The following is a 22,449-nucleotide window of genomic DNA, read 5'->3' as shown; positions in this document are numbered from 1 at the left end:
TCTAAGTACAATAGCCAGGGAAAAGTTATTGCGTGCAATCGATGTAACTTTCAGAGTTAGACACTCTGATACCGGAATTGTAGTTCTAGGCCTTCGGGAACATAGAGAAATCTTGGTAAATTTCATACCCCCAAAAATGTCAAAGTGTGCCAATATCTCTCCAAGTACAATAGCCAGGGAAAAGTTATTGCGTGCAATCGATGTAACTTTCAGAGTTAGACACTCTGATACCGGAATTGTAGTTCTAGGCCTTCGGGAACATAGAGAAATCTTGGTAAATTTCATACCCCCAAAAATGTCAAAGTTTGCCAATATCTCTCTAAGTACAATAGCCAGGGAAAAGTTATTGCGTGCAATCGATGTAACTTTCAGAGTTAGACACTCTGATACCGGAATTGTAGTTCTAGGCCTTCGGGAACATAGAGAAATCTTGGTAAATTTCATACCCCCAAAAATGTCAAAGTTTGCCAATATCTCTCTAAGTACAATAGCCAGGGAAAAGTTATTGCGTGCAATCGATGTAACTTTCAGAGTTAGACACTCTGATACCGGAATTGTAGTTCTAGGCCTTCGGGAACATAGAGAAATCTTGGTAAATTTCATACCCCCAAAAATGTCAAAGTGTGCCAATATCTCTCTAAGTACAATAGTCAGGGAAAAGTTATTGCGTGCAATCGATGTAACTTTCAGAGTTAGACACTCTGATACCGGAATTGTAGTTCTAGGCCTTCGGGAACATAGAGAAATCTTGGTAAATTTCATACCCCAAAAAATGTCAAAGTTTGCCAATATCTCTCTAAGTACAATAGCCAGGGAAAAGTTATTGCGTGCAATCGATGTAACTTTCAGAGTTAGACACTCTGATACCGGAATTGTAGTTCTAGGCCTTCGGGAACATAGAGAAATCTTGGTAAATTTCATACCCCCAAAAATGTCAAAGTTTGCCAATATCTCTCTAAGTACAATAGCCAGGGAAAAGTTATTGCGTGCAATCGATGTAACTTTCAGAGTTAGACACTCTGATACCGGAATTGTAGTTCTAGGCCTTCGGGAACATAGAGAAATCTTGGTAAATTTCATACCCCCAAAAATGTTAAAGTTTGCCAATATCTCTCTAAGTACAATAGCCAGGGAAAAGTTATTGCGTGCAATCGATGTAACTTTCAGAGTTAGACACTCTGATACCGGAATTGTAGTTCTAGGCCTTCGGGAACATAGAGAAATCTTGGTAAATTTCATACCCCCAAAAATGTCAAAGTTTGCCAATATCTCTCTAAGTACAATAGCCAGGGAAAAGTTATTGCGTGCAATCGATGTAACTTTCAGAGTTAGACACTCTGATACCGGAATTGTAGTTCTAGGCCAGGGGTGGGCAACCTGCGGCCGTACGGCCGCATGCGGCCGTGGAGGCATAATTGTGCGGCCGTGAGCGCGTGATGTGAAATGCATGTGCTGGCGGCAGTGTGTTGATGGATCATATGTTACATGTATGATAAAACTTATTACGACGATGGAGGGTATTGTTAAATCACTGTGGTAAACTCTTTCACTGCATACTCTGTGACTGCGTTTCCAGCTGCTTCAATCGACATAATATAATACTGCAATCTACCCACTAAAAGACGGACCTGCTGGGCTCGTTCACTTTCGGACCAAACTCACTACATCCTTACGGGGAAAATGTGTTTTTGGTCAGAATGTGAACGAGCCCCGTCCTCGTCCGGGTTCTTCAATTTCAGATTTGCTTATTAGTCTTCCTTCGATACGAATATGCGACTATCGTGCACTTTATCGAGAGTTGAGGGCACAATAATGATTGCTAAATATAGATTTGCTTCTTATCTGTATGTATTGGAGTCAACCATTATGAAATTGACCAATCCTCATGTATGTGGACAGAAGGAGTTTCTATACAATCTTGAAAGTTTCCATTAACATGAACCCGTAATTGTCTGTGTAACGCCTTCAGTGAATTGGATAATTTTATGTCCAGTCGTCACTTGTCATGACTACCGGTTGCCGGTAAAGCTGACTTCGCCTAGCGTTTTCTTATTGCATTGTTACATCACACTTCGCCAATGTCGGTTAAGTATGAGGACCAAGGACTAAGCTTAGTCAGTCTTGTCGCGAAGTCCAAATGTGAGGGGCCTATTGGCGATACTGCGATAGGTTGAACCGTAGTTATAAAAGCCTTGGTAAGCGGATAACATTGAGTGGGTGTGGGTGTATTGAGCAAACGGAAAGAGAATAATACATTGAGACAAAACTTTTTCCTTATAGCCCAATTACATTATAAAGTTGGTCTACATCGCAATATGTCAGTAAAACGAAAAAGAACAGTAACAGAGGAGAAGAGGGCATTTAATATCAAATGGGAGTTGGATTATTTTATGGTAGAAACGGCAGCCCATACTATGATGTGTCTGATATGCAATCAAGTGGTCAAAACTGTTAAAGGAGATAATGCAAGGCAGCATTTTCGTCGTCATGCGTCACACAAGTACGCAAAAATGGTGGGTGAGTCGAGGAAAAGTCGTCTCGAAAGTTTGAAGAAAAGTGTGCAAATGCAGACATCTTGCATATCAGCTTTCAGTCAGTCGAAAAATAAGTTGTGCGAAGCGTCTTATATAGTCGCATATCATCTTGGTGCAGCGGGAAAGCCTTATTCAGATGGCGAACTACATAAGCGATGTCTCGTGGACGTTGTTAGGTGCATTCATCCTGGTAAGGAAACTGATTATTCTCCAATTCCTCTCTCGCGTCGTACAATTCAGCGTCGGCAAGATGATATCGCCAAACAGTTGACGATCTCCATACAGACAAAGGTTAATGAGGAAGCAACTTTATTTTCACTGGCTATCGACGAATCGACTGACATTAAGGACTCTGCACAACTATTGATCTTCATTCGCTCTCTGTCTCCAAATTTTGAGTTCTGCGAAGATCTGCTCTCAATGGAAACACTCTCCACCCACACTCGTGGTGAAGACATATTTGGGGATGTTAAGAATGCTTGCATTCGCAATGGATTAGACTTGAAAAATCTTCGCGGTATTTGTACAGATGGAGCACCTGCAATGATAGGTAACACAAATGGCTTTGTGACAAGATTTTCAGAATTCGTGTCGAAAGAGTACGATAATAACCAGCTCACAAACCTTCATTGTATTATCCACCAAGAAGCCCTGAGTGTCAAATCTGTTGCCTTAAATGACACTCTGAAAGACGTCAATCGCATCATCTTGTACATTCGTGCAAATGGTCTTCATCATAGGCAATTTCAAGAACTTCTGCAAGAGTGCGAAACGTCGGCAGAAGACATTCTCTACCACGCCGCAGTACGTTGGTTGTCCCAAGGAGACACATCTCGTCGTGTTCTACAGTTGCGAGAAGAAATACTGGAATTTTATTCCACAAAAAATAAAGACTGCCCCTTACAAAATGAGAGCTTTGTCATATATTTGGCGTTTCTTGTGGATTTTCTGTCCCATGTTAACATTTTAAACCGAAGCCTACAAGGAAACGAAGCAACGATATGCACCATGTACAAAAAAGTATCGTATTTTCGTGACAAATGTCGTCTCCTTAAACTTTATATTCAGCAGCGTGATTTTTTCCATTTTACACAACTTAAGTCTCTCGTCGACAGCTGCGAAATAAAGGTAGAAAAGATTCTGATCACTTTATTTTCGGGGATTTTTGATACTGTGTTGCAGGATTTCGCAGATCGTTTCAAAGATTTCCAAAAAATATCACATACATTACGACTTGTTGCCTTTCCACACCTGGTGGAAACGGAAAGTGCACCGCCACACCTTCAGATGGAGCTGTTGGAATTGAAGAATGATGAGCAGCTTGTGACAAAGTTCAAGTGCGAGGAGAATTTGATTGACACGTGGAAAATGGCCCATGAATATCCACTTTTGCGAGAATTGGCTAGAGAAACTCTTGTTATTTTCGGAAGCACTTACGTGTGCGAGTCTGCCTTTTCGCAAATGAAATACCTGAAAAAGGAGTACCGAACTCGCTTACTGAACGGAAACCTAGAGTCGCAACTAAGACTTATGGTGTCGCGTGAGGTTCCCAATTTTGCAAGTTTGTCATCTCGTATGCAAAATCAAGGAAGTCACTGATTTCAATGTTAGAGACTTTCCTTAAATATATTCGTTTCAAAATATGTTTGGTATTTATTAGATATGACAAGATTAGTCGAAATTAAGTTTTTAAACAAAGCTAAAATGTCCTCCGAGGGCGGCCAAATGTCTTCGTAGGCAATTATACCGCGTCTTTATGCTTGTGGATTGCACTAAAGTGGCGTGAAATGTGGATTTCGGCATTCGCGACGACAATGGGTATGGTTGACTTTATCAACCCAAATAACGTTAACGGGTATTTCGGGATTCAAAACGGAAGATTTAGATTTTTTTAGTCAACTCACATATGGCTGGCGGCCGTATGGCGCCGAAGTATTCGAAATGCGGCCGTGGACGCCAAAAAGGTTGCCCACCTCTGTTCTAGGCCTTCGGGAACATAGAGAAATCATGGTAAATTTCATACCCCCAAAAATGTCAAAGTTTGCCAATATCTCTCTAAGTACAATAGCCAGGGAAAAGTTATTGCGTGCAATCGATGTAACTTTCAGAGTTAGACACTCTGATACCGGAATTGTAGTTCTAGGCCTTCGGGAACATAGAGAAATCTTGGTAAATTTCATACCCCCAAAAATGTCAAAGTTTGCCAATATCTCTCTAAGTACAATAGCCAGGGAAAAGTTATTGCGTGCAATCGATGTAACTTTCAGAGTTAGACACTCTGATACCGGAATTGTAGTTCTAGGCCTTCGGGAACATACAGAAATCTTGGTAAATTTCATACCCCCAGAAATGTCAAAGTTTGCCAATATCTCTCTAAGTACAATAGCCAGGGAAAAGTTATTGCGTGCAATCGATGTAACTTTCAGAGTTAGACACTCTGATACCGGAATTGTAGTTCTAGGCCTTCGGGAACATAGAGAAATCTTGGTAAATTTCATACCCCCAAAAATGTCAAAGTTTGCCAATATCTCTCTAAGTACAATAGCCAGGGAAAAGTTATTGCGTGCAATCGATGTAACTTTCAGAGTTAGACACTCTGATACCGGAATTGTAGTTCTAGGACTTCGGGAACATAGAGAAATCTTGGTAAATTTCATACCCCCAAAAATGTCAAAGTTTGCCAATATCTCTCTAAGTACAATAGCCAGGGAAAAGTTATTGCGTGCAATCGATGTAACTTTCAGAGTTAGACACTCTGATACCGGAATTGTAGTTCTAGGCCTTCGGGAACATAGAGAAATCTTGGTAAATTTCATACCCCCAAAAATGTCAAAGTTTGCCAATATCTCTCTAAGTACAATAGCCAGGGAAAAGTTATTGCGTGCAATCGATGTAACTTTCAGAGTTAGACACTCTGATACCGGAATTGTAGTTCTAGGCCTTCGGGAACATAGAGAAATCTTGGTAAATTTCATACCCCCAAAAATGTCAAAGTTTGCCAATATCTCTCTAAGTACAATAGCCAGGGAAAAGTTATTGCGTGCAATCGATGTAACTTTCAGAGTTAGACACTCTGATACCGGAATTGTAGTTCTAGGCCTTCGGGAACATAGAGAAATCTTGGTAAATTTCATACCCCCAAAAATGTCAAAGTTTGCCAATATCTCTCTAAGTACAATAGCCAGGGAAAAGTTATTGCGTGCAATCGATGTAACTTTCAGAGTTAGACACTCTGATACCGGAATTGTAGTTCTAGGCCTTCGGGAACATAGAGAAATCTTGGTAAATTTCATACCCCCAAAAATGTCACAGTTTGCCAATATCTCTCTAAGAACAATAGCCAGGGAAAAGTTATTGCGTGCAATCGATGTAACTTTTAGAGTTAGACACTCTGATATCGGAATTGTAGTTCTAGGCCTTCGGGAACATAGAGAAATCTTGGTAAATTTCATACCCCCAAAAATGTCAAAGTTTGCCAATATCTCTCTAAGTACAATAGCCAGGGAAAAGTTATTGCGTGCAATCGATGTAACTTTCAGAGTTAGACACTCTGATACCGGAATTATAGTTCTAGGCCTTCGGGAACATAGAAAAATCTTGGTAAATTTCATACCCCCAAAAATGTCAAAGTTTGCCAATATCTCTCTAAGTACAATAGTCAGGGAAAAGTTATTGCGTGCAATCGATGTAACTTTCAGAGTTAGACACTCTGATACCGGAATTGTAGTTCTAGGCCTTCGGGAACATAGAGAAATCTTGGTAAATTTCATACCCCCAAAAATGTCAAAGTTTGCCAATATCTCTCTAAGTACAATAGCCAGGAAAAAGTTATTGCGTGCAATCGATGTAACTTTCAGAGTTAGACACTCTGATACCGGAATTGTAGTTCTAGGCCTTCGGGAACATAGAGAAATCTTGGTAAATTTCATACCCCCAAAAATGTCAAAGTTTGCCAATATCTCTCTAAGTACAATAGCCAGGAAAAGTTATTGCGTGCAATCGATGTAACTTTCAGAGTTAGACACTCTGATACCGGAATTGTAGTTCTAGGCCTTCGGGAACATAGAGAAATCTTGGTAAATTTCATACCCCCAAAAATGTCAAAGTTTGCCAATATCTCTCTAAGTACAATAGCCAGGGAAAAGTTATTGCGTGCAATCGATGTAACTTTCAGAGTTAGACACTCTGATACCGGAATTGTAGTTCTAGGCCTTCGGGAACATAGAGAAATCTTGGTAAATTTCATACCCCCAAAAATGTCAAAGTTTGCCAATATCTCTCTAAGTACAATAGCCAGGGAAAAGTTATTGCGTGCAATCGATGTAACTTTCAGAGTTAGACACTCTGATACCGGAATTGTAGTTCTAGGCCTTCGGGAACATACAGAAATCTTGGTAAATTTCATACCCCCAAAAATGTCAAAGTTTGCCAATATCTCTCTAAGTACAATAGCCAGGGAAAAGTTATTGCGTGCAATCGATGTAACTTTCAGAGTTAGACACTCTGATACCGGAATTGTAGTTCTAGGCCTTCGGGAACATACAGAAATCTTGGTAAATTTCATACCCCCAAAAATGTCAAAGTTTGCCAATATCTCTCTAAGTACAATAGCCAGGGAAAAGTTATTGCGTGCAATCGATGTAACTTTCAGAGTTAGACACTCTGATACCGGAATTGTAGTTCTAGGCCTTCGGGAACATAGAGAAATCTTGGTAAATTTCATACCCCCAAAAATGTCAAAGTTTGCCAATATCTCTCTAAGTACAATAGCCAGGGAAAAGTTATTGCGTGCAATCGATGTAACTTTCAGAGTTAGACACTCTGATACCGGAATTGTAGTTCTAGGCCTTCGGGAACATAGAGAAATCTTGGTAAATTTCATACCCCCAAAAATGTCAAAGTTTGCCAATATCTCTCTAAGTACAATAGCCAGGGAAAAGTTATTGCGTGCAATCGATGTAACTTTCAGAGTTAGACACTCTGATACCGGAATTGTAGTTCTAGGCCTTCGGGAACATAGAGAAATCTTGGTAAATTTCATACCCCCAAAAATGTCAAAGTTTGCCAATATCTCTCTAAGTACAATAGCCAGGGAAAAGTTATTGCGTGCAATCGATGTAACTTTCAGAGTTAGACACTCTGATACCGGAATTGTAGTTCTAGGCCTTCGGGAACATAGAGAAATCTTGGTAAATTTCATACCCCCAAAAATGTCAAAGTTTGCCAATATCTCTCTAAGTACAATAGCCAGGGAAAAGTTATTGCGTGCAATCGATGTAACTTTCAGAGTTAGACACTCTGATACCGGAATTGTAGTTCTAGGCCTTCGGGAACATAGAGAAATCTTGGTAAATTTCATACCCCCAAAAATGTCAAAGTTTGCCAATATCTCTCTAAGTACAATAGCCAGGGAAAAGTTATTGCGTGCAATCGATGTAACTTTCAGAGTTAGACACTCTGATACCGGAATTGTAGTTCTAGGCCTTCGGGAACATAGAGAAATCTTGGTAAATTTCATACCCCCAAAAATGTCACAGTTTGCCAATATCTCTCTAAGTACAATAGCCAGGGAAAAGTTATTGCGTGCAATCGATGTAACTTTTAGAGTTAGACACTCTGATACCGGAATTGTAGTTCTAGGCCTTCGGGAACATAGAGAAATCTTGGTAAATTTCATACCCCCAAAAATGTCAAAGTTTGCCAATATCTCTCTAAGTACAATAGCCAGGGAAAAGTTATTGCGTGCAATCGATGTAACTTTCAGAGTTAGACACTCTGATACCGGAATTATAGTTCTAGGCCTTCGGGAACATAGAGAAATCTTGGTAAATTTCATACCCCCAAAAATGTCAAAGTTTGCCAATATCTCTCTAAGTACAATAGTCAGGGAAAAGTTATTGCGTGCAATCGATGTAACTTTCAGAGTTAGACACTCTGATACCGGAATTGTAGTTCTAGGCCTTCGGGAACATAGAGAAATCTTGGTAAATTTCATACCCCCAAAAATGTCAAAGTTTGCCAATATCTCTCTAAGTACAATAGCCAGGAAAAAGTTATTGCGTGCAATCGATGTAACTTTCAGAGTTAGACACTCTGATACCGGAATTGTAGTTCTAGGCCTTCGGGAACATAGAGAAATCTTGGGAAATTTCATACCCCCAAAAATGTCAAAGTTAGCCAATATCTCTCTAAGTACAATAGCCAGGGAAAAGTTATTGCGTGCAATCGATGTAACTTTCAGAGTTAGACACTCTGATACCGGAATTGTAGTTCTAGGCCTTCGGGAACATAGAGAAATCTTGGTAAATTTCATACCCCAAAAAATGTCAAAGTTTGCCAATATCTCTCTAAGTACAATAGCCAGGGAAAAGTTATTGCGTGCAATCGATGTAACTTTCAGAGTTAGACACTCTGATACCGGAATTGTAGTTCTAGGCCTTCGGGAACATAGAGAAATCTTGGTAAATTTCATACCCCCAAAAATGTCAAAGTTTGCCAATATCTCTCTAAGTACAATAGCCAGGGAAAAGTTATTGCGTGCAATCGATGTAACTTTCAGAGTTAGACACTCTGATACCGGAATTGTAGTTCTAGGCCTTCGGGAACATAGAGAAATCTTGGTAAATTTCATACCCCCAAAAATGTCAAAGTTTGCCAATATCTCTCTAAGTACAATAGCCAGGGAAAAGTTATTGCGTGCAATCGATGTAACTTTCAGAGTTAGACACTCTGATACCGGAATTGTAGTTCTAGGCCTTCGGGAACATAGAGAAATCTTGGTAAATTTCATACCCCCAAAAATGTCACAGTTTGCCAATATCTCTCTAAGTACAATAGCCAGGGAAAAGTTATTGCGTGCAATCGATGTAACTTTCAGAGTTAGACACTCTGATACCGGAATTGTAGTTCTAGGCCTTCGGGAACATAGAGAAATCTTGGTAAATTTCATACCCCCAAAAATGTCAAAGTTTGCCAATATCTCTCTAAGTACAATAGCCAGGGAAAAGTTATTGCGTGCAATCGATGTAACTTTCAGAGTTAGACACTCTGATACCGGAATTGTAGTTCTAGGCCAGGGGTGGGCAACCTGCGGCCGTACGGCCGCATGCGGCCGTGGAGGCATAATTGTGCGGCCGTGAGCGCGTGATGTGAAATGCATGTGCTGGCGGCAGTGTGTTGATGGATCATATGTTACATGTATGATAAAACTTATTACGACGATGGAGGGTATTGTTAAATCACTGTGGTAAACTCTTTCACTGCATACTCTGTGACTGCGTTTCCAGCTGCTTCAATCGACATAATATAATACTGCAATCTACCCACTAAAAGACGGACCTGCTGGGCTCGTTCACTTTCGGACCAAACTCACTACATCCTTACGGGGAAAATGTGTTTTTGGTCAGAATGTGAACGAGCCCCGTCCTCGTCCGGGTTCTTCAATTTCAGATTTGCTTATTAGTCTTCCTTCGATACGAATATGCGACTATCGTGCACTTTATCGAGAGTTGAGGGCACAATAATGATTGCTAAATATAGATTTGCTTCTTATCTGTATGTATTGGAGTCAACCATTATGAAATTGACCAATCCTCATGTATGTGGACAGAAGGAGTTTCTATACAATCTTGAAAGTTTCCATTAACATGAACCCGTAATTGTCTGTGTAACGCCTTCAGTGAATTGGATAATTTTATGTCCAGTCGTCACTTGTCATGACTACCGGTTGCCGGTAAAGCTGACTTCGCCTAGCGTTTTCTTATTGCATTGTTACATCACACTTCGCCAATGTCGGTTAAGTATGAGGACCAAGGACTAAGCTTAGTCAGTCTTGTCGCGAAGTCCAAATGTGAGGGGCCTATTGGCGATACTGCGATAGGTTGAACCGTAGTTATAAAAGCCTTGGTAAGCGGATAACATTGAGTGGGTGTGGGTGTATTGAGCAAACGGAAAGAGAATAATACATTGAGACAAAACTTTTTCCTTATAGCCCAATTACATTGTAAAGTTGGTCTACATCGCAATATGTCAGTAAAACGAAAAAGAACAGTAACAGAGGAGAAGAGGGCATTTAATATCAAATGGGAGTTGGATTATTTTATGGTAGAAACGGCAGCCCATACTATGATGTGTCTGATATGCAATCAAGTGGTCAAAACTGTTAAAGGAGATAATGCAAGGCAGCATTTTCGTCGTCATGCGTCACACAAGTACGCAAAAATGGTGGGTGAGTCGAGGAAAAGTCGTCTCGAAAGTTTGAAGAAAAGTGTGCAAATGCAGACATCTTGCATATCAGCTTTCAGTCAGTCGAAAAATAAGTTGTGCGAAGCGTCTTATATAGTCGCATATCATCTTGGTGCAGCGGGAAAGCCTTATTCAGATGGCGAACTACATAAGCGATGTCTCGTGGACGTTGTTAGGTGCATTCATCCTGGTAAGGAAACTGATTATTCTCCAATTCCTCTCTCGCGTCGTACAATTCAGCGTCGGCAAGATGATATCGCCAAACAGTTGACGATCTCCATACAGACAAAGGTTAATGAGGAAGCAACTTTATTTTCACTGGCTATCGACGAATCGACTGACATTAAGGACTCTGCACAACTATTGATCTTCATTCGCTCTCTGTCTCCAAATTTTGAGTTCTGCGAAGATCTGCTCTCAATGGAAACACTCTCCACCCACACTCGTGGTGAAGACATATTTGGGGATGTTAAGAATGCTTGCATTCGCAATGGATTAGACTTGAAAAATCTTCGCGGTATTTGTACAGATGGAGCACCTGCAATGATAGGTAACACAAATGGCTTTGTGACAAGATTTTCAGAATTCGTGTCGAAAGAGTACGATAATAACCAGCTCACAAACCTTCATTGTATTATCCACCAAGAAGCCCTGAGTGTCAAATCTGTTGCCTTAAATGACACTCTGAAAGACGTCAATCGCATCATCTTGTACATTCGTGCAAATGGTCTTCATCATAGGCAATTTCAAGAACTTCTGCAAGAGTGCGAAACGTCGGCAGAAGACATTCTCTACCACGCCGCAGTACGTTGGTTGTCCCAAGGAGACACATCTCGTCGTGTTCTACAGTTGCGAGAAGAAATACTGGAATTTTATTCCACAAAAAATAAAGACTGCCCCTTACAAAATGAGAGCTTTGTCATATATTTGGCGTTTCTTGTGGATTTTCTGTCCCATGTTAACATTTTAAACCGAAGCCTACAAGGAAAAGAAGCAACGATATGCACCATGTACAAAAAAGTATCGTATTTTCGTGACAAATGTCGTCTCCTTAAACTTTATATTCAGCAGCGTGATTTTTTCCATTTTACACAACTTAAGTCTCTCGTCGACAGCTGCGAAATAAAGGTAGAAAAGATTCTGATCACTTTATTTTCGGGGATTTTTGATACTGTGTTGCAGGATTTCGCAGATCGTTTCAAAGATTTCCAAAAAATATCACATACATTACGACTTGTTGCCTTTCCACACCTGGTGGAAACGGAAAGTGCACCGCCACACCTTCAGATGGAGCTGTTGGAATTGAAGAATGATGAGCAGCTTGTGACAAAGTTCAAGTGCGAGGAGAATTTGATTGACACGTGGAAAATGGCCCATGAATATCCACTTCTGCGAGAATTGGCTAGAGAAACTCTTGTTATTTTCGGAAGCACTTACGTGTGCGAGTCTGCCTTTTCGCAAATGAAATACCTGAAAAACGAGTACCGAACTCGCTTACTGAACGGAAACCTAGAGTCGCAACTAAGACTTATGGTGTCGCGTGAGGTTCCCAATTTTGCAAGTTTGTCATCTCGTATGCAAAATCAAGGAAGTCACTGATTTCAATGTTAGAGACTTTCCTTAAATATATTCGTTTCAAAATATGTTTGGTATTTATTAGATATGACAAGATTAGTCGAAATTAAGTTTTTAAACAAAGCTAAAATGTCCTCCGAGGGCGGCCAAATGTCTTCGTAGGCAATTATACCGCGTCTTTATGCTTGTGGATTGCACTAAAGTGGCGTGAAATGTGGATTTCGGCATTCGCGACGACAATGGGTATGGTTGACTTTATCAACCCAAATAACGTTAACGGGTATTTCGGGATTCAAAACGGAAGATTTAGATTTTTTTAGTCAACTCACATATGGCTGGCGGCCGTATGGCGCCGAAGTATTCGAAATGCGGCCGTGGACGCCAAAAAGGTTGCCCACCTCTGTTCTAGGCCTTCGGGAACATAGAGAAATCATGGTAAATTTCATACCCCCAAAAATGTCAAAGTTTGCCAATATCTCTCTAAGTACAATAGCCAGGGAAAAGTTATTGCGTGCAATCGATGTAACTTTCAGAGTTAGACACTCTGATACCGGAATTGTAGTTCTAGGCCTTCGGGAACATAGAGAAATCTTGGTAAATTTCATACCCCCAAAAATGTCAAAGTTTGCCAATATCTCTCTAAGTACAATAGCCAGGGAAAAGTTATTGCGTGCAATCGATGTAACTTTCAGAGTTAGACACTCTGATACCGGAATTGTAGTTCTAGGCCTTCGGGAACATACAGAAATCTTGGTAAATTTCATACCCCCAAAAATGTCAAAGTTTGCCAATATCTCTCTAAGTACAATAGCCAGGGAAAAGTTATTGCGTGCAATCGATGTAACTTTCAGAGTTAGACACTCTGATACCGGAATTGTAGTTCTAGGCCTTCGGGAACATAGAGAAATCTTGGTAAATTTCATACCCCCAAAAATGTCAAAGTTTGCCAATATCTCTCTAAGTACAATAGCCAGGGAAAAGTTATTGCGTGCAATCGATGTAACTTTCAGAGTTAGACACTCTGATACCGGAATTGTAGTTCTAGGCCTTCGGGAACATAGAGAAATCTTGGTAAATTTCATACCCCCAAAAATGTCAAAGTTTGCCAATATCTCTCTAAGTACAATAGCCAGGGAAAAGTTATTGCGTGCAATCGATGTAACTTTCAGAGTTAGACACTCTGATACCGGAATTGTAGTTCTAGGCCTTCGGGAACATAGAGAAATCTTGGTAAATTTCATACCCCCAAAAATGTCAAAGTTTGCCAATATCTCTCTAAGTACAATAGCCAGGGAAAAGTTATTGCGTGCAATCGATGTAACTTTCAGAGTTAGACACTCTGATACCGGAATTGTAGTTCTAGGCCTTCGGGAACATAGAGAAATCTTGGTAAATTTCATACCCCCAAAAATGTCAAAGTTTGCCAATATCTCTCTAAGTACAATAGCCAGGGAAAAGTTATTGCGTGCAATCGATGTAACTTTCAGAGTTAGACACTCTGATACCGGAATTGTAGTTCTAGGCCTTCGGGAACATAGAGAAATCTTGGTAAATTTCATACCCCCAAAAATGTCAAAGTTTGCCAATATCTCTCTAAGTACAATAGCCAGGGAAAAGTTATTGCGTGCAATCGATGTAACTTTCAGAGTTAGACACTCTGATACCGGAATTGTAGTTCTAGGCCTTCGGGAACATAGAGAAATCTTGGTAAATTTCATACCCCCAAAAATGTCACAGTTTGCCAATATCTCTCTAAGTACAATAGCCAGGGAAAAGTTATTGCGTGCAATCGATGTAACTTTCAGAGTTAGACACTCTGATACCGAAATTGTAGTTCTAGGCCTTCGGGAACATAGAGAAATCTTGGTAAATTTCATACCCCAAAAAATGTCAAAGTTTGCCAATATCTCTCTAAGTACAATAGCCAGGGAAAAGTTATTGCGTGCAATCGATGTAACTTTCAGAGTTAGACACTCTGATACCGGAATTGTAGTTCTAGGCCTTCGGGAACATACAGAAATCTTGGTAAATTTCATACCCCCAAAAATGTCAAAGTTTGCCAATATCTCTCTAAGTACAATAGCCAGGGAAAAGTTATTGCGTGCAATCGATGTAACTTTCAGAGTTAGACACTCTGATACCGGAATTGTAGTTCTAGGACTTCGGGAACATAGAGAAATCTTGGTAAATTTCATACCCCCAAAAATGTCAAAGTTTGCCAATATCTCTCTAAGTACAATAGCCAGGGAAAAGTTATTGCGTGCAATCGATGTAACTTTCAGAGTTAGACACTCTGATACCGGAATTGTAGTTCTAGGCCTTCGGGAACATAGAGAAATCTTGGTAAATTTCATACCCCCAAAAATGTCAAAGTTTGCCAATATCTCTCTAAGTACAATAGCCAGGGAAAAGTTATTGCGTGCAATCGATGTAACTTTCAGAGTTAGACACTCTGATACCGGAATTGTAGTTCTAGGCCTTCGGGAACATAGAGAAATCTTGGTAAATTTCATACCCCCAAAAATGTCAAAGTTTGCCAATATCTCTCTAAGTACAATAGCCAGGGAAAAGTTATTGCGTGCAATCGATGTAACTTTCAGAGTTAGACACTCTGATACCGGAATTGTAGTTCTAGGCCTTCGGGAACATAGAGAAATCTTGGTAAATTTCATACCCCCAAAAATGTCAAAGTTTGCCAATATCTCTCTAAGTACAATAGCCAGGGAAAAGTTATTGCGTGCAATCGATGTAACTTTCAGAGTTAGACACTCTGATACCGGAATTGTAGTTCTAGGCCTTCGGGAACATAGAGAAATCTTGGTAAATTTCATACCCCCAAAAATGTCACAGTTTGCCAATATCTCTCTAAGTACAATAGCCAGGGAAAAGTTATTGCGTGCAATCGATGTAACTTTTAGAGTTAGACACTCTGATATCGGAATTGTAGTTCTAGGCCTTCGGGAACATAGAGAAATCTTGGTAAATTTCATACCCCCAAAAATGTCAAAGTTTGCCAATATCTCTCTAAGTACAATAGCCAGGGAAAAGTTATTGCGTGCAATCGATGTAACTTTCAGAGTTAGACACTCTGATACCGGAATTATAGTTCTAGGCCTTCGGGAACATAGAGAAATCTTGGTAAATTTCATACCCCCAAAAATGTCAAAGTTTGCCAATATCTCTCTAAGTACAATAGTCAGGGAAAAGTTATTGCGTGCAATCGATGTAACTTTCAGAGTTAGACACTCTGATACCGGAATTGTAGTTCTAGGCCTTCGGGAACATAGAGAAATCTTGGTAAATTTCATACCCCCAAAAATGTCAAAGTTTGCCAATATCTCTCTAAGTACAATAGCCAGGAAAAAGTTATTGCGTGCAATCGATGTAACTTTCAGAGTTAGACACTCTGATACCGGAATTGTAGTTCTAGGCCTTCGGGAACATAGAGAAATCTTGGGAAATTTCATACCCCCAAAAATGTCAAAGTTAGCCAATATCTCTCTAAGTACAATAGCCAGGGAAAAGTTATTGCGTGCAATCGATGTAACTTTCAGAGTTAGACACTCTGATACCGGAATTGTAGTTCTAGGCCTTCGGGAACATAGAGAAATCTTGGTAAATTTCATACCCCCAAAAATGTCAAAGTTTGCCAATATCTCTCTAAGTACAATAGCCAGGGAAAAGTTATTGCGTGCAATCGATGTAACTTTCAGAGTTAGACACTCTGATACCGGAATTGTAGTTCTAGGCCTTCGGGAACATAGAGAAATCTTGGTAAATTTCATACCCCCAAAAATGTCAAAGTTTGCCAATATCTCTCTAAGTACAATAGCCAGGGAAAAGTTATTGCGTGCAATCGATGTAACTTTCAGAGTTAGACACTCTGATACCGGAATTGTAGTTCTAGGCCTTCGGGAACATAGAGAAATCTTGGTAAATTTCATACCCCAAAAAATGTCAAAGTGTGCCAATATCTCTCTAAGTACAATAGCCAGGGAAAAGTTATTGCGTGCAATCGATGTAACTTTCAGAGTTAGACACTCTGATACCGAAATTGTAGTTCTAGGCCTTCGGGAACATAGAGAAATCTTGGTAAATTTCATACCCCCAAAAATGTCAAAGTTTGCCAATATCTCTCTAAGTACAATAGCCAGGGAAAAGTTATTGCGTGCAATCGATGTAACTTTCAGAGTTAGACACTCTGATACCGGAATTGTAGTTCTAGGCCTTCGGGAACATAGAGAAATCTTGGTAAATTTCATACCCCCAAAAATTTCAAAGTGTGCCAATATCTCTCTAAGTACAATAGCCAGGGAAAAGTTATTGCGTGCAATCGATGTAACTTTCAGAGTTAGACACTCTGATACCGGAATTGTAGTTCTAGGCCTTCGGGAACATAGAGAAATCTCGGTAAATTTCATACCCCAAAAAATGTCAAAGTTTGCCAATATCTCTTTAAGTACAATAGCCAGGGAAAAGTTATTGCGTGCAATCGATGTAACTTTCAGAGTTAGACACTCTGATACCGGAATTGTAGTTCTAGGCCTTCGGGAACATAGAGAAATCTTGGTAAATTTCATACCCCCAAAAATGTCAAAGTTTGCCAATATCTCTCTAAGTACAATAGCCAGGGAAAAGTTATTGCGTGCAATCGATGTAACTTTCAGAGTTAGACACTCTGATACCGGAATTGTAGTTCTAGGCCTTCGGGAACATAGAGAAATCTTGGTAAATTTCATACCCCCAAAAATGTCAAAGTGTGCCAATATCTCTCTAAGTACAATAGCCAGGGAAAAGTTATTGCGTGCAATCGATGTAACTTTCAGAGTTAGACACTCTGATACCGGAATTGTAGTTCTAGGCCTTCGGGAACATAGAGAAATCTTGGTAAATTTCATACCCCCAAAAATGTCAAAGTTTGCCAATATCTCTCTAAGTACAATAGCCAGGGAAAAGTTATTGCGTGCAATCGATGTAACTTTTAGAGTTAGACACTCTGATACCGGAATTGTAGTTCTAGGCCTACGGGAACATAGAGAAATCTTGGTAAATTTCATACCCCCAAAAATGTCAAAGTTTGCCAATATCTCTCTAAGTACAATAGCCAGGGAAAAGTTATTGCGTGCAATCGATGTAACTTTCAGAGTTAGACACTCTGATACCGGAATTGTAGTTCTAGGCCTTCGGGAACATAGAGAAATCTTGGTAAATTTCATACCCCCAAAAATGTCAAAGTTTGCCAATATCTCTCTAAGTACAATAGCCAGGGAAAAGTTATTGCGTGCAATCGATGTAACTTTTAGAGTTAGACACTCTGATACCGGAATTGTAGTTCTAGGCCTTCGGGAACATAGAGAAATCTTGGTAAATTTCATACCCCCAAAAATGTCAAAGTTTGCCAATATCTCTCCAAGTACAATAGCCAGGGAAAAGTTATTGCGTGCAATCGATGTAACTTTCAGAGTTAGACACTGAGATACCGGAATTGTAGTTCTAGGCCTTCGGGAACATAGAGAAATCTTGGTAAATTTCATACCCCCAAAAATGTCAAAGTTTGCCAATATCTCTCTAAGTACAATAGCCAGGGAAAAGTTATTGCGTGGAATCGATGTAACTTTCAGAGTTAGACACTCTGATACCGGAATTGTAGTTCTAGGCCTTCGGGAACATAGAGAAATCTTGGTAAATTTCATACCCCCAAAAATGTCAAAGTTTGCCAATATCTCTCTAAGTACAATAGCCAGGAAAAGTTATTGCGTGCAATCGATGTAACTTTCAGAGTTAGACACTCTGATACCGGAATTGTAGTTCTAGGCCTTCGGGAACATAGAGAAATCTTGGTAAATTTCATACCCCCAAAAATGTCAAAGTTTGCCAATATCTCTCTAAGTACAATAGCCAGGAAAAAGTTATTGCGTGCAATCGATGTAACTTTCAGAGTTAGACACTCTGATACCGGAATTGTAGTTCTAGGCCTTCGGGAACATAGAGAAATCATGGTAAATTTCATACCCCCAAAAATGTCAAAGTTTGCCAATATCTCTCTAAGTACAATAGCCAGGGAAAAGTTATTGCGTGCAATCGATGTAACTTTCAGAGTTAGACACTCTGATACCGGAATTGTAGTTCTAGGCCTTCGGGAACATAGAGAAATCTTGGTAAATTTCATACCCCCAAAAATGTCAAAGTTTGCCAATATCTCTCTAAGTACAATAGCCAGGGAAAAGTTATTGCGTGCAATCGATGTAACTTTCAGAGTTAGACACTCTGATACCGGAATTGTAGTTCTAGGCCTTCGGGAACATAGAGAAATCTTGGTAAATTTCATACCCCCAAAAATGTCAAAGTTTGCCAATATCTCTCTAAGTACAATAGCCAGCGAAAAGTTATTGCGTGCAATCGATGTAACTTTCAGAGTTAGACACTCTGATACCGGAATTGTAGTTCTAGGCCTTCGGGAACATAGAGAAATCTTGGTAAATTTCATACCCCCAAAAATGTCAAAGTTTGCCAATATCTCTCTAAGTACAATAGCCAGGGAAAAGTTATTGCGTGCAATCGATGTAACTTTCAGAGTTAGACACTCTGATACCGGAATTGTAGTTCTAGGCCTTCGGGAACAGAGAAATCCTGGTAAATTTCATACCCCAAAAATGTCAAAGTTTGCCAATATCTCTCTAAGTACAATAGCCAGGGAAAAGTTATTGCGTGCAATCGATGTAACTTTCAGAGTTAGACACTCTGATACCGGAATTGTAGTTCTAGGCCTTCGGGAACATAGAGAAATCTTGGTAAATTTCATACCCCCAAAAATGTCAAAGTTTGCCAATATCTCTCTAAGTACAATAGCCAGGGAAAAGTTATTGCGTGCAATCGATGTAACTTTCAGAGTTAGACACTCTGATACCGGAATTGTAGTTCTAGGCCTTCGGGAACATAGAGAAATCTTGGTAAATTTCATACCCCCAAAAATGTCAAAGTTTGCCAATATCTCTCTAAGTACAATAGCCAGGGAAAAGTTATTGCGTGCAATCGATGTAACTTTCAGAGTTAGACACTCTGATACCGGAATTGTAGTTCTAGGCCTTCGGGAACATAGAGAAATCCTGGTAAATTTCATACCCCCAAAAATGTCAAAGTTTGCCAATATCTCTCTAAGTACAATAGCCAGGGAAAAGTTATTGCGTGCAATCGATGTAACTTTCAGAGTTAGACACTCTGATACCGGAATTGTAGTTCTAGGCCTTCGGGAACATAGAGAAATCTTGGTAAATTTCATACCCCCAAAAATGTCAAAGTTTGCCAATATCTCTCTAAGTACAATAGCCAGGGAAAAGTTATTGCGTGCAATCGATGTAACTTTCAGAGTTAGACACTCTGATACCGGAATTGTAGTTCTAGGCCTTCGGGAACAATAGAGAAATCTTGGTAAATTTCATACCCCCAAAAATGTCAAAGTTTGCCAATATCTCTCTAAGTACAATAGCCAGGGAAAAGTTATTGCGTGCAATCGATGTAACTTTCAGAGTTAGACACTCTGATACCGGAATTGTAGTTCTAGGCCTTCGGGAACATAGAGAAATCTTGGTAAATTTCATACCCCCAAAAATGTCAAAGTTTGCCAATATCTCTCTAAGTACAATAGCCAGGGAAAAGTTATTGCGTGCAATCGATGTAACTTTCAGAGTTAGACACTCTGATACCGGAATTGTAGTTCTAGGCCTTCGGGAACATAGAGAAATCTTGGTAAATTTCATACCCCCAAAAATGTCAAAGTTTGCCAATATCTCTCTAAGTACAATAGCCAGGGAAAAGTTATTGCGTGCAATCGATGTAACTTTCAGAGTTAGACACTCTGATACCGGAATTGTAGTTCTAGGCCTTCGGGAACATAGAGAAATCTTGGTAAATTTCATACCCCCAAAAATGTCAAAGTTTGCCAATATCTCTCTAAGTACAATAGCCAGGGAAAAGTTATTGCGTGCAATCGATGTAACTTTCAGAGTTAGACACTCTGATACCGGAATTGTAGTTCTAGGCCTTCGGGAACATAGAGAAATCTTGGTAAATTTCATACCCCCAAAAATGTCAAAGTTTGCCAATATCTCTCTAAGTACAATAGCCAGGGAAAAGTTATTGCGTGCAATCGATGTAACTTTCAGAGTTAGACACTCTGATACCGGAATTGTAGTTCTAGGCCTTCGGGAACATAGAGAAATCTTGGTAAATTTCATACCCCCAAAAATGTCAAAGTTTGCCAATATCTCTCTAAGTACAATAGCCAGGGAAAAGTTATTGCGTGCAATCGATGTAACTTTCAGAGTTAGACACTCTGATACCGGAATTGTAGTTCTAGGCCTTCGGGAACATAGAGAAATCTTGGTAAATTTCATACCCCCAAAAATGTCAAAGTTTGCCAATATCTCTCTAAGTACAATAGCCAGGGAAAAGTTATTGCGTGCAATCGATGTAACTTTCAGAGTTAGACACTCTGATACCGGAATTGTAGTTCTAGGCCTTCGGGAACATAGAGAAATCTTGGTAAATTTCATACCCCCAAAAATGTCAAAGTTTGCCAATATCTCTCTAAGTACAATAGCCAGGGAAAAGTTATTGCGTGCAATCGATGTAACTTTCAGAGTTAGACACTCTGATACCGGAATTGTAGTTCTAGGCCTTCGGGAACATAGAGAAATCTTGGTAAATTTCATACCCCCAAAAATGTCAAAGTTTGCCAATATCTCTCTAAGTACAATAGCCAGGGAAAAGTTATTGCGTGCAATCGATGTAACTTTCAGAGTTAGACACTCTGATACCGGAATTGTAGTTCTAGGCCTTCGGGAACATAGAGAAATCTTGGTAAATTTCATACCCCCAAAAATGTCAAAGTTTGCCAATATCTCTCTAAGTACAATAGCCAGGGAAAAGTTATTGCGTGCAATCGATGTAACTTTCAGAGTTAGACACTCTGATACCGGAATTGTAGTTCTAGGCCTTCGGGAACATAGAGAAATCTTGGTAAATTTCATACCCCCAAAAATGTCAAAGTTTGCCAATATCTCTCTAAGTACAATAGCCAGGGAAAAGTTATTGCGTGCAATCGATGTAACTTTCAGAGTTAGACACTCTGATACCGGAATTGTAGTTCTAGGCCTTCGGGAACATAGAGAAATCTTGGTAAATTTCATACCCCCAAAAATGTCAAAGTTTGCCAATATCTCTCTAAGTACAATAGCCAGGGAAAAGTTATTGCGTGCAATCGATGTAACTTTCAGAGTTAGACACTCTGATACCGGAATTGTAGTTCTAGGCCTTCGGGAACATAGAGAAATCTTGGTAAATTTCATACCCCCAAAAATGTCAAAGTTTGCCAATATCTCTCTAAGTACAATAGCCAGGGAAAAGTTATTGCGTGCAATCGATGTAACTTTCAGAGTTAGACACTCTGATACCGGAATTGTAGTTCTAGGCCTTCGGGAACATAGAGAAATCTTGGTAAATTTCATACCCCCAAAAATGTCAAAGTTTGCCAATATCTCTCTAAGTACAATAGCCAGGGAAAAGTTATTGCGTGCAATCGATGTAACTTTCAGAGTTAGACACTCTGATACCGGAATTGTAGTTCTAGGCCTTCGGGAACATAGAGAAATCTTGGTAAATTTCATACCCCCAAAAATGTCAAAGTTTGCCAATATCTCTCTAAGTACAATAGCCAGGGAAAAGTTATTGCGTGCAATCGATGTAACTTTCAGAGTTAGACACTCTGATACCGGAATTGTAGTTCTAGGCCTTCGGGAACATAGAGAAATCTTGGTAAATTTCATACCCCCAAAAATGTCAAAGTGTGCCAATATCTCTCTAAGTACAATAGCCAGGGAAAAGTTATTGCGTGCAATCGATGTAACTTTCAGAGTTAGACACTCTGATACCGGAATTGTAGTTCTAGGCCTTCGGGAACATAGAGAAATCTTGGTAAATTTCATACCCCCAAAAATGTCAAAGTTTGCCAATATCTCTCTAAGTACAATAGCCAGGGAAAAGTTATTGCGTGCAATCGATGTAACTTTCAGAGTTAGACACTCTGATACCGGAATTG

The 22,449-nt window shown here is 39.8% G+C and overlaps 2 protein-coding genes across 2 annotated transcripts; both read left to right on the top strand.

The window, feature by feature from the left end:
* The first annotated feature begins 2,510 nt into the window (after window positions 1-2,510).
* Window positions 2,511-4,133, top strand: LOC145432757 (general transcription factor II-I repeat domain-containing protein 2-like). The gene has a single exon (XM_080309581.1). The coding sequence runs from the start codon at window positions 2,511-2,513 to the stop codon at window positions 4,131-4,133; it is 1,623 nt and encodes a 540-aa protein (XP_080165707.1).
* Window positions 4,134-10,754: 6,621 nt separating this feature from the next.
* Window positions 10,755-12,377, top strand: LOC145432756 (general transcription factor II-I repeat domain-containing protein 2-like). The gene has a single exon (XM_080309580.1). It carries the CDS (start codon window positions 10,755-10,757, stop codon window positions 12,375-12,377), a length of 1,623 nt encoding a protein of 540 aa, XP_080165706.1.
* Window positions 12,378-22,449: the final 10,072 nt, after the last annotated feature.

The sequence above is a fragment of the Botryllus schlosseri genome, unplaced genomic scaffold (assembly GCF_051294905.1).
Source record: "Botryllus schlosseri isolate E-star unplaced genomic scaffold, Bs_hap1 Bs141a, whole genome shotgun sequence".
NCBI classification, from domain to species: Eukaryota; Metazoa; Chordata; class Ascidiacea; order Stolidobranchia; family Styelidae; genus Botryllus; species Botryllus schlosseri.
This window is presented reverse-complemented; position numbering and strand designations above follow the sequence as displayed.

Excerpts from the sequence above, each read along its gene's own strand:
- LOC145432756 (XM_080309580.1), top strand. The coding sequence starts at position 10,755 with ATGGTGGGTGAGTCGAGGAAAAGTCGTCTCGAAAGTTTGAAGAAAAGT.
- LOC145432757 (XM_080309581.1), top strand. The coding sequence starts at position 2,511 with ATGGTGGGTGAGTCGAGGAAAAGTCGTCTCGAAAGTTTGAAGAAAAGT.